Source organism: Molothrus aeneus, chromosome 20 (genome assembly GCF_037042795.1).
Source record: "Molothrus aeneus isolate 106 chromosome 20, BPBGC_Maene_1.0, whole genome shotgun sequence".
NCBI classification, from domain to species: domain Eukaryota; kingdom Metazoa; phylum Chordata; class Aves; order Passeriformes; family Icteridae; genus Molothrus; species Molothrus aeneus.
In genome coordinates, this window is record NC_089665.1 from 4,299,974 (window position 1) to 4,312,641 (window position 12,668).

Genomic DNA, 12,668 nt, shown 5'->3' on the forward strand with positions numbered 1-12,668 from the left:
GCAAAACCAGGGGCCAATACCCATTAACAGGTGCCAACAGACTGGTTAAGGCATGAAAAAGCCCAAAGTCCCTTAAGAGCACCATGAGCAGGGATCTCAAAATACAAAGGCAGAGTTCTGAGTTCCAGTGCAGTAAGTTCATGGTAAGGGCAGTAATTGCTGCTGGCAATTAAGTGTCTTGCTGTCCTGAGCTTTAGTCAGAGAAGTGTTGGGGGAAAGGAAAAAAAACCAAAACCACAACAAGAGAGGGCAGAGAGTGAGTGCTCAGATCACAATTATTTCATCTGGGTGCTGAAGTAGAGCCCCTTCCTACAGCAACTACAAAAAATCCCAAACATTCCTTCAAAAGCATCAAAGCCCCCAAGCCAGGGTTTGGTTATGAGGACACTGCACAGGCTGGAATGTTCCTGAGCCTTCCCTTGGGAGGGCAACCCAAGGGATGTCAGGTCAGCAGCAATTCAGAGCCACCACTTTACAAATCCCAGTGAAAACAGGGGTGAGGATTTAACCACATCCAGAGGACATTATTGCCCTGCCAGTTTCTTACCAACATTCAAAAGCTTCTTTTTTTCATTCTTAGGTAGTGCCACATTCTCTGACACAGCTGCTCATCACAAAAGATGCAGATACACTTCACATCCAGACATCATAGCTACCTTTGCTGCAGTCTCCTTCTTCAGCTGTTCTTCTAGAGCATTCTTTGCCTCCTGCAGACTCTCCAGCTGCTGCAGGTTTTCCTGTGAAGAACTTTCCAACTGTATAATAATAATACAAAAAAATTAATTAAAATTCATAACATTTCCATCTCCCACAGTCCCTCCATAAGGAAGCCTAAGTATCTTTCAGTACTTAGGGGACTCAGGAACTCAGAAACATACCCAAATAATCTCTTCTAGGGGCAGAGAAAACACCTGAATAACATCACTTTCTCTCTCTATTTATTTACTTTTGGAGCTGGAGAAAAATATCCAAACTTGACATTTACGTCAGTGTTAGGTAGGCTAGTAGTAGTTAGGAATTAGTTAATCCAGTATTTAGGTTACAGATCAATAAAACAGATCAAACACCTTTTAAGGAACAGAACTATGAATGTGTCCTATTCCTACACTGGCATCAATACAGGAAAGATGATAAAAACCCCTTTATTAAAAAACCCCACAGCACCAAATCCAAAAATCCCACAGTGAAAGAGCTTCTTACCTGTTCCTTTTCTGCTTTTACTCTTTCCAGTTCAGCTTTTAAACTGGAAATGGAAGCTGAAAAACAAGAACATTAAAACTTAAATGCAAGAAAAACAGGGAATTGTTCATACCCTGTTTACTTCTGTTAATATTGAAAGGAGAATTAAGCTCATGTTAAAGCAAAGGTACCTCAAAAGCAAACAAATAATTGTACTTTTGTTTTCAGCTGCACAGCTTTGGTGTCTCTGCTTTCAAAAGTGCACAGTATTTAGAATTCAGGTAAGTCTACACACAAAATTCAGATAAGTTTACTACAAAATCAAGTCTTTGTGCAACTTAATAATTCCTTATATTCCTATTCTGAGACTGTTTCACCCCTGCTCACCTATTTCCTCTTTGCAATTCTCTATTTCCAGCTGTAGAGTTTCTTCTATATTTTCTTTCAAATATTGCTCAGCTTGGATCTGTTCCTTCAAGAAGAGGATCTCTGCCTTCAGCTTCTCCTCGAGGTGATCTGCTGCTGTCCTCACACTGATGATGTCCTGCCTGTACTTGAGGATCAGCTCCCGGAGCTCCTGGATCAGGATTAGCAGAGATGAGCATTTGGCATCACCCAGCTCTGGGCTATCAGCACAAGGACAAAGCTCTGCTGCCCCAGGGCCTGTCCTGACATCCCAGACAAAGCTCTGCTGCCCCAGGGCCTGTCCTGACATCCCAGACAAAGCTCTGCTGCCCCAGGGCCTGTCCTGACATCCCAGACAAAGCTCTGCTGCCCCAGGGTCTGTCCTGACATCCCAGACAAAGCTCTGCTGCCCCAGGGCCTGCCCTGACATCCCAGACAAAGCTCTGCTGCCCCAGGGCCTGCCCTGACATCCCAGACAAAGCTCTGCTGCCCCAGGGTCTGCCCTGACATCCCAGACAAAGCTCTGCTGCCCCAGGGCCTGCCCTGACACCCCAGACAAAGCTCTGCTGCCCCAGGGTCTGCCCTGACAGCCCAGCCCTTGCTCCCAGCAAGGAATGACAGCCACAGTCAGCTTGGCCCCAGGAAATGGAAACATGGCAAACATCCCCATGGGTTTATGATGCTCCTTCTGTCCTTCAGCACCACCAAATCTTTTAGGCTGAAAGGAAAGGAGTGGCCCTGAAAGGGATGCTAAGGTTTATCATTATTCAAGGCTTTGGATTATTACTGGTTTTAACTGGACAGAAGTGACTGGCTTCACTTGAATTACTGAATCAATACAGTGGGGCTCTGCTGACTGAACACCTGTGTGCCCAGGTGGAAAATGCAGCTTGAACTGGCTGAACTGGGCCAAGCCCACACTCCACTGACCACAGAGCAGCTGTCAGACCACAGTTAGCTCTCAGACCATGGTTTTACAATCCATCCACACCCTGAAGCAGCCATGGCACAGGGGGACCACTGGCTGGCTTTGTCCATCACAGACTTCCAGGGTTAAAACCCCAATTAATGTTCTTTGTGCTGTTTGAGACAGCTTTTTGATAAAGAATAATACTCCAGTGAGATCAACTCACAAGCACTGTTGGTGTTAATGATTTAAAAATATTTTACCTCTGTTGCCTCTGGTAGAATGAAATCTTCAGCCTGCTGTAAGGACACATGCAAGCTGTGTTTTCCTTGAAGACTTTCATTATCTTTTTGCAGTCTCACCAACTCTTCTGAAACCTGCTCCCTTGACTGTGTCAGGACAGCCTACAATGCAAAGAAAAGCAGAAATTCACGCTCAGGGTCATGCTCAGATCTCTTCTGCCCCATTTACTACCCCTACTTTCAGCAGTCTGGTGAATTAATATTCTTTGTAAAGAAGGGAAACAAAATGATGCTGTTGATCAACACCAGCAGCTCCCTCTGGCCTGGCAAGGTCAACTTTAAAGGTCCAGGCAGAGAGGAGGAAGCAGTGATAAATAAAATCCAGCTTTGTTCAGTGTCCCACCTTCCTCCTGTGTTTATCCATTAGCTGGCTGTGCTCATGGAGGGGAAGGAGGGTGGGGAACCACAGGTGCTTTCAGGAGCTGCAGAGATGTTTATTAACAGCACCTCAGCACCCAGCTGTAAGAGCAGGTTATCCAAAAACCTGAAATATTCACCCTGGAACTTTCCATGGTGGGTGTCTGCCTCCCACTGTCCTCCCAGGAGAGCACCAGAACAGCTGATCCCATGGAAAGAAAGGGATGAAGAGGACATGGCTTTGCTTGCATTACAAAAGAAAAAAAAAATCCAGGGGAGTTTTCCAAGAGGAATGGAAATGGGGAACCAGGGATGTGAGCAATAGCAGGAGAAGCAGACTCAGATCAACACATTTTCTGAATCTCCTGCACATCCACCAGATGAGTTCTCATGCAGAGCATCTCTGCCAGCAATGCCCTGATGTGCTGCACACAATCCCTGACCCCAAAAATGCAATACTGGGGTTCATGAGGATGAATTCTCTCTTCAGTCCCCCACAAATGCTGTGCCAGGGAGGAAAAAAGAAGAAATTTGATTCTGATATAGAAAGGAATGAGTTGCTCTAAGGAAGTCAAACTTAGATCTAAAACATGAGGTGCTCTTCCTATTTTCTGGCTTAATTCCAGCAAGATGTTCAAAAATAGTTTTAAAAAATTAAGCTTCCATACATATCTCTCCCTGGGTGTTAGGGCTGCTATTTTAAGTCTGACCTGCAACAACACTGATCATTCATCTTTAAAACCTGAGAAAATATTCACTAATGATGGTGCTTGTGATGAATCCTAAAAAAGAGTCTTGAGAAAATCTTCTGTCTTCAGATTTGAGGTGAAGTTGAGATAGCAAAAAGACATGGAATTAGACCATGAATAATGGGAAAAGAAGCTGGGCAGTGATCTCCCTGCTCCTGAATGTGCAGGAACACAGAGAGCAGCACAGAATGACACAAACTGATCCAGCCCCAGCACTGCCATCAGAGCTCACTGGCCCAGGCCCTTTGCAAGTGAAGATGCTCAAGCCTGGCTGGGCACACAAAGCCTTTTACAGACACACTGAGCTCCCAGGGTCAGACAAACAGGGCTGCTCATGATCTCTGCAATTAACCTGTCTTACCATTTGCTCCTGGACACTCCTCTTGGCTTGCAGAAATGCCTGCTGCAGCTCACTGAGGAAATTCTCTGACTTCTGGCACTTGGCCATGAGCAAGGAGATCTTAAAGAAAGAAAACACAGACAGACATGTAAGATATAAAGCATGGAACAGATTCTGAAAAAGAAATAAGTTCTCTTGCCTGTTATCATTACTAATAGGTACTTTGAAATTTCAAACTAAGCCACTGAAGTTTATGTTAATTCTTCACTCAGGCAGGAAAGCAGCTCCAGGCAGTAAGGACAGATGCTGTATTTCTGCACCAACAATATCATATTCTAATTACCAAACTCTGAATCAACAGTTAATTCTAATAAAATTCATATGCAGGCCACTTCAGAGACACTGAAAGGAAACTAAAGAGCTTTTTTCAAAGTTTTCAGCAGTTTTTGAATTTTTTGTACCTTTCTCTGAAAGCACCCACCTTCAAAAACTTTACAAGTCATTCCACAACAACACATGTAAGATTAATCATTACTTAATTAACAGCACCCTGGTACAGCCAGAAGCACATATAAACATATAAACATATTTCTGTTGTCTAAGCTGGACTTTGTCTAATGACTGATTCTTTAGTAAGAAAAAATACTGGGTAGGATGGAAGAGACAAAGTTCCAGCCCAAGTGAAGTAAATTCAGTGTCTGGTACACAAATGTACCTACTATTGTAAGCTTTAATAGGCCAAAGATGATGATATTTTTTTTCTTTTTATTTTTAACTATGACTACTACACATTTTATTTGGCTTCATTGTTCCACATTATATTTGGCTTCATTAGATACACATCTCAGACTGAAACATCTTTCCAGTGGGCTATTATTTTAAAGAAGTTCAGTGCCTATTTTGGTCCTGCTAATGCCTGCTCAGCTCCTCATTACTGCATTCTTCACCACAAGTCCATTAACTGGGTGTCAAATGTTGATAAGAGCAGGTGGTGGAACAGAACCACTCCTCTAGGAACAAAGCTGTGCCCAGGGCACAGGGCCCTGTTTGCATGTTTGGGTCATTTCTGACACGGGTCATGCCAAAACTCAAACATTACTCAAACTCCTACTGCCCCTCTGTAATGGAGTTCAGGATTAGAGATGATATTTTAAGGCCAAAATTGGGTAACACAATAACAGAGACAATAGATTTCTCTAGAAACTGTGACAGACTCAGGTGGAGCATAACCAACCCTAGAAATCCTCATTTGTGTTGCCTCTACAGCCAGTAGCTCATCCATATCTAAAAAACCACAAGTACTTGTTACATACTTTTAAAGAACATTCTTACATACTTTTACTTTTACTTTTTTACATACTTTTAAAGAACATTTCATCATTCCTGGACCTCAATTACAAATCCTTATACCTGATTAGAGGAGTCTTCAGCACTTTGTTTCATGTAATCCTCCAATTCCTGTTTATCTTTCATTGTCTTCTCCAGCTGGTCATTAGCTTGCCTCAGCATCACCTGCAGCTTTTTCACCTGTGTTGTCACAACAAAATTAATTCAGTTTTCATTCTCTTGGGGAGAATTTATTTCCTGAACCCTTTCACTCCTCAAACCAACAACATAAAATCCCTCAAAAATCCAAAAATCCTATGCAACCCAGAAGTTCCTTTGCTGTTGAAACAGGCTCCAGCACAGATTATCCCTCTAAGGGAACGTGGGACATCAAACTGCACTGGACCATGGCCATGTAATGACTTCAATCACTTATTTCAAAGCACAACGTGACTCATGCCTTCCACACCCATCTGAAAATTGTTCTTTGGTATATGGCAGGAAACAAATATCCTCCAAGACTTGAAAGTCATTTTATGCTGCTAGGATGAGGTCCTTTTCTGTTAACAGATCCTACAGTATCAAAGATAATAGAATTTAGTGCATGACAAGCATTTTAAAATATAAATTATTAAAGATACTGACTTCAGCATGGGCATAATACTTTTTATAGAACACTAGTGCATGGCCTTACAGCATCAAATAAAGGGTTCTTCAAGGTGAATCCCTAAGAAATTCATGTACTTGACCACACATGAATAACAAATCAAGTTATGTCAAGTTACCCAGTATGTTGATTTTGGTCAATTAAAACCAATTAATAAAACAGAGCCCTTAGTAGTTAAAAAAGCTGCAAAAGCCTGGCTAAAGCAATGAGAGAATTCCCACCTGGTCTCTGGTCTCAGCCTCCTGGATCTGGATCCCTTGCAACTGCTTCTCATAATTGGAGCACATGTCACAGCGCCTGCCCAGCTTGTTCCCTGCATTCTGCACCTGCAGGACACAGAGTCAGCACCTGCCCTGAGCCAGGGGAGACTCCAGGGAATGCTACACACACTCAGGTGTGGTGTGGCCACAAAGCATTGCTGACAAAAGAGTGGCAGAATCGTGTAAAGGCAGGATTGAGTTGCTCTACAAGTGAAGGATAACTCAAATCAGCTGGGGGATATCAGCTTTTCCTGCCATGGGTCCCACCATGAGCACAAAAAGCCACAGCACAAAGAGTTCATCAAGGCACTGCTGTGCTCTTCTGACAAACAGAAACCAAACAGGAGAGAAGAAAATAACAGTGTTGGGGAGGGCAGCAGGGAAAGCAAGAGTAAAGCTGCTGTCCTGCTGGAACTGCACTGGTTTTGGCCAAGGGGACAAATGGAAGTTTTATCAAAGTTCCAGCTGCAGGTCAAGTTTGAGCTGAATCTGTGCTTGTGTTTGCTGCTCCATGTCCAACCCACAGCAAGAGGCATTCACACCCCAGTGTGTGCTCCTGCCTCCAGAACATGTGGGAAGCTGCATTTCTGTTCTGGATTCTGAAACAGGCCTGAAGTAAAGTGGCACCTAAATGTCAACAGGCCAAGGGAACACTCAAGAGTAAAGATTTAACTCAGCTCTGAGCTCAGATGCTGTAATTTCTCCAGACACAGCAAATCAATAGGGAAACAACAACAAAGCAACTTGACAACAAGTTTGGAGAGACCTCCTAAGCAATGATTTGCACTAAGTTAAATTTCAACAAATTGAGAGAAAAAAATATGTAGTTCTTAATTTCATCTGGCCTTTTCTCGTCCACTACATTCTTATATGTTTTTTTTTACTCCCATCTTGTCTCCCTTTTCACCCAGTATGGATTATTATCTCCCCCCACCTCTTCTTCCCCCTAAAGTGTTGTTCCTTGGCCTCTCTTCCTCTGAAAGAAAAACCACAGCAAACCCCAAATACTCCACTTTTCAGCAAAAAACCAAATACAAGCTTTGAACTGGCATCATATAAAGCTGCTGGAAAAACTGACAGGCAGAACACCCAGAAGCAACAATTTCCATGGTCATCCACAGTGCAACTGGCTCAGGATTCAGTCTAATCTGCTGCTTGCTGCTCTCACAAATGGGTTTGTGATGATGCAAGTCCCCAACAATTTCCTGGAGCCTCTCTGTGGTACTTTGTGCCTTGGGCATAGTTTGGTTGCTCATTTCCAAAGTGCACAGCCCTCAGCAACCCCCCCAGCACACAGAGCAGCACCCCCAGCTCTGCTGCTTCTGCTCCTCTCTGCCTTCCACTCATCCCCAGCTCCACTATAACGCCCTCTCCTCAACTTCCCATTTTCTCCTAAAGTTCTCCCACCTTTTTTACCCCCTCTCAGACAATACTGAGTTCCACAGCCTCCTCCTCAAAATCCAGAGCATCGTGTGTTTAGTAAAGCTGCCTGTCCCAGGGGCAGGGCCAGCTCATCCACCTTACACTGGATGTGTTCCACTCACAGAAGCATTCCAAGAGGGGAAAGTGCACATCTGCCCTGGATGTGAGCTGATCCCTCCCCAGCTGGCTCAGGGCAAAGCCCAGAAGAAGGAGGAGGAGGAGGAGCAGGGCAGGGGTCTCACCTCCTTCTGCAGCAGGTTCCACTCTGTCTCGCTGACCAGGCGGTACCCGCTGGGGGACACGTAAGCACTCTCCACGCCCTGGGTGACACTGGAGAGCAGGGAAGCAGTCTCTTCCTGCTCTGGTGTCATTGCTTTGATTGCTTTTTCCTGATCTTTGGTCAACATGAAGCCACTGGGCATTTGCAGGGATCCGAGGGAAGCTGTATCAAAGTTCTCAGACACTGAATCTGCTCCAACAAGTGGTCCAAAGTCTGACTCATCCAGGTTCCCAGCAGATTTTGCTTTGTTGTTGTACCCTAAAGCTTTGGACTGTAAGGATCCAGATGTGCCCAGACTGTCTGTTGACTGTGCTCTCCTAAGTCCATCTTTAAACATATCAGTGTCTGGTTTATTGAAGGATTCTCCAGAGGAAAGAAGCAAGTCTGCATCCAGGGAATGGACTGAGCCATGGGTGCTGTTCACATGCACCTGGAATTGAAAATCAAGGAATAAAACAAATATTTACTCCATTTTAGTGGTACAGGAGGAATGCTGGACATTAATTACAAGGCATGGCAAAGGCAAGGTTAAATTTTTTTGGCAAGAACATCTGCTCTCTAAGTTTAAGGTCACAGAGGAAGGGACAGAGAACTGAAATGAACCAGCTAGAATTCAAAAACAAATAAAACAAGTTTAAAAAGTCTTCTGTTAACAGAATGCTTCTGTAAGACTACCTTCCTGCCAGAGAAGCAAGGACACAGTCACCTTCCAGCTTCCAATATTTGAGGCAAGATGCTTCCCCCATGAGGAGATGTACTAGCAACATTCCCTCTGCAACCATAATCTACACAACAGAAGGCAGATACTTCACTTCCAAAATGAAATTCAGAAGTTTTTCACAAAAAAAACACTTTCCATTAACACAAAAATAAACAGAGAAAAATATACTTAAAGTCTACTCTTATACTGACAAGTATACGTTGTTCTTCTATTTTTCTCTTCTGCTTTGAACGTCTAACAAAATACCAAAATATCTTCTTCACAATGTTATTTGTACATAAAAAAAAGAAAAGGGAAAAGGCTGGGCTTAGACCCAAAGGTATCCTGGGGAATGCCAGCACCAAAAGCCACACAAATTGTCCTGTGATGTGTATCAGGCACATGGAGCCTCTCGATCTATTTTTGTTTTTTGTAGCACTGAAAAGAGAGCAGTAATGCTTTATTTAAAAAGCACATGACTGCTTTCAAAATACCTTCCAAAATATTATGCACTTCTGCTTTGCCATTAGACACATAAGGAAGTAACACTGGAACCAGGCTCTTGAGAAAAATTATCATTTCTGAAAGAGGTTCAGAGACCAGCAAGCTGCTGGCACTTCATATAAGTGCTTGCAACCTATAATAGATATATATATATTATGTACTACTGTTTTATTACTGTTGTAAATGCCTTGTTTTAATCATTTTTAGGAGTAATACTTATATTTGCATGTATATATACAAGTCCATAATAAAAAAGCCAAGGGAATACAGACTTACATAAAACTGCATTTTCAGGCTACAGCTGTTCTGTGAGAACCAAAACAATATTAACAAATCATCTGTTTGTATTGCAAACTGCCCAAGAGAGAGGATCTTAGAAGCTATAACAAATTATAACAAGTTGTAAGAACTGATGAATGACTGATTACAACATATAAAACATATTCTGAACAGCTAAAAAGGTCATAAATAACAAAACCAAACACATACAGAAACCCAAACCACGATGAAAATTATGCTCCTTCTCAAAATATAAATTTTCCATGATGTATAAATCTTAGAAGGAAATAAGTATTGTGAATGATGGACTAAAGAACATGCTATGAACTGAGATTAAAGAAAACATCAGCATATAAATTTTTTGTTCCTCACCAATGCCTCATTTGCATATCTGGACATGGAAGATACAAACAGTATTTGAAACAGAAAGTGATTTGTAGGCTAAAGGGTAGAACTAGATCTCAGTTACATGTAGATCTCATGATTCTGAACATCTTTCTGCATTCTGAACTGTTATAAGTCCTTGATAAAAGTAAAGGAATTACTTCAGAATACATATATTAAAATATATACTTTTTTCCCTTCAAAAATGATTAAAAACCAGGCAAAACACTGTCTCACTCTGAAAATTCTCAAGTCTCTTGAAGGTTAAATAAGCTCCTGTAGCACAAAAACTTTGTGGGTTTTTATTAATTTTTCCTTCATTTGACTCACAAAACCAAAATGGACCCTAAGAAAGGCTAAGTAGAGAATTCAACAATTTGATTAGCAAAGCAGCTACAACACTCTTGCTGAACGTTCAGATATAATTGGCTTAATCCTGAACATTTAGATGTGTTAGAACATGCTTAGAAATCCCAGGAGAACCTACCAGCAGTTAACCTCCAGAATGCAAAATGTAAATTACCATTTTTAATGGCACCTCTCAGGATGGTGCACTATTGTCTTCCAATCTTAATTAGGATTTATAGATTCAACTGCAACTCTGAGGATTTTTTTTGCCTAATAAGATTAGAAGCTACAGAGAATAGAGGGCTGTAACTTTGCATTTTTATTTGCAGTGAACACCCTGAGCAATGTCCAAGCACAAGCACAAGATTCAATTGTTTTACCTCTTCATTAGAGAGCTGGGTAAGGGTTTCTTCAGGGGCCAGAGAACATGAAGCCTTTGTTTCATCATCTGAATCTTTTTGCTTCTCTTCCTTTCTCTTGCTAAGCCTTTGCTGATCATCTTCTTCCTAAAAATCAGTGGTCAATAGAGCATACACAGAAAACGGGATTTAATTTCACCATAATAGTCATGACTTCAGCTTTCATGATAAACTAAGCTACAAAGAAGACACTGAAAAGGATTATTTTGGTTAAAACCCAGTGGTTTTCACATAAATATTCATTTAGTTAATAAATACAGTGTTCATTTCACAAGGTACCCTAACTGACTGAAGTGAGAACTTTGCACATTTAGTGGCTGATTCAGGTTTTAGGATGATTTTATTCAAGAAGCATATTACTTAGTTTAAAATTCTAATTATAAAGATTAGCAAGTAACAAAACTAGCTGTTACACTGGCTGTTGTATAGACTATAAATATATAACATATCTACACCCCTAAAAGACCCATTAATAGCCATTACACAAGCATGAACATTTAAAAAAGTGAAATAGAAAGTGCCTTGATCACTAAATGATGGAATAGAAGGAATCAAGAAAAACCCATAATAGATCACTAAATCATAAATATGTACAGTCACTTGTGTAAGTTAATTTAAAATGAAAGTCTTAATTTGTGCCTAGGATATGTACTGGAAGGCTGAAAAAACCTAAAAAGAAGTGAAACTTGCTGACATCCTTAACCCAGACATTTTGCATCACAGATGACTATTTCTCCCTCCCAGAGTAATTTCTGGATATTTTTACATTTTCATTTAGCTATTGGCAACATTAGAGTTCCTATATACACCACTATTCAAATACTTGTCCAAATGGGGTCTGTTATAACTGCCAGCTGTCACTAAAGGGGAGATTTCAGTTCAAACTGCCAGTTCTCATTTTTTGAGCTATTACCACACTTGCACCCAACATGTGATTTCCATGCCTGTTACACCACAGTAAACCTACAGTATTACAAAAAAATAAAAGCAAAATGAGGAAAGCAGCAGGTAACCTGATCCTTTTTTTTCAGCTCTTCCACCTGCCGGAGCTGCTCTGAGGTGAGCACAATTTCCATCCTCTGCATGTCCCTCATCAGCAGCCTCTGGGACTCCAGGAACTGGTCATTGGCTTTCTGCCACGTGTGTTTCAGCTGGTTGTGCTGCTGCCTCTCTTGCTCTAGGAGATGGCAAACTATGCAAGCAGAGAAAAAATTCTTCTGAACCACAAGTGTTTAAATATCTCTTCCAAAGAGAAGCATTTTCAGGAATAAAAGTAATTATTGGTCTAATTAAGAACAGTCAGGCTTTGTTCAACAACTATTTAGGTTAATAATGTCTTATTTCAAACAACATTTTCTTAATTTCCAAACTTGGCTTGTGATTAGGGACTTATTACTGACAGTTCAAGATTTCCCAGGGAGAAGACTAATGCCTCAACTTCATTCAGGAATTCTAACAGTTTTGGGGTTTTTTAGAGCTGGGTTCAGAAAACTGTCTTCTACATCCCTATTTACTTCAGTAGCAGGTCCTGGTTTCCACTCCTCTGCAGTGACCCTGGGCTGTGGTGCCCTACAGGGACATTTCCACACTCAGCACTGCCACACCTCAGGGAGCCAGGTCCATACATTATGGAAATAATGCTCACAACTATGCACTAATACAATATACACCTAAAATCACTTCAGCAAGAATGAAGCTTGCAATGCTTTAAAAACTTAGCAGATATTCAACAATAAGCCTTGAGGAAATGAATGACTCTGCTGTTTTCCTGACATGAGGGAATTCCACATTCCATTCTTCTGCAAACATTTTATGGCCTTTCACATTTACAAGTCCTGCT

At 41.5% G+C, this 12,668-nt stretch overlaps 1 protein-coding gene across 1 annotated transcript in view; it reads right to left on the bottom strand.

Annotated features, from left to right (window-relative positions):
- Window positions 1-12,668, bottom strand: part of RABEP1 (rabaptin, RAB GTPase binding effector protein 1) — a 47,751-nt gene that overhangs the window by 6,134 nt on the left and 28,949 nt on the right. The window contains exons 7-16 of the mRNA XM_066563237.1: window positions 11,842-12,020; window positions 10,790-10,915; window positions 8,157-8,624; window positions 6,454-6,558; window positions 5,650-5,766; window positions 4,261-4,359; window positions 2,755-2,895; window positions 1,567-1,756; window positions 1,201-1,256; window positions 657-755 (exon numbers count right to left, since the gene is read on the bottom strand). Coding sequence (XP_066419334.1) covers window positions 657-755; window positions 1,201-1,256; window positions 1,567-1,756; window positions 2,755-2,895; window positions 4,261-4,359; window positions 5,650-5,766; window positions 6,454-6,558; window positions 8,157-8,624; window positions 10,790-10,915; window positions 11,842-12,020 — 1,580 coding nt within the window. The remainder of the gene's footprint in view (window positions 1-656; window positions 756-1,200; window positions 1,257-1,566; window positions 1,757-2,754; window positions 2,896-4,260; window positions 4,360-5,649; window positions 5,767-6,453; window positions 6,559-8,156; window positions 8,625-10,789; window positions 10,916-11,841; window positions 12,021-12,668) is intronic.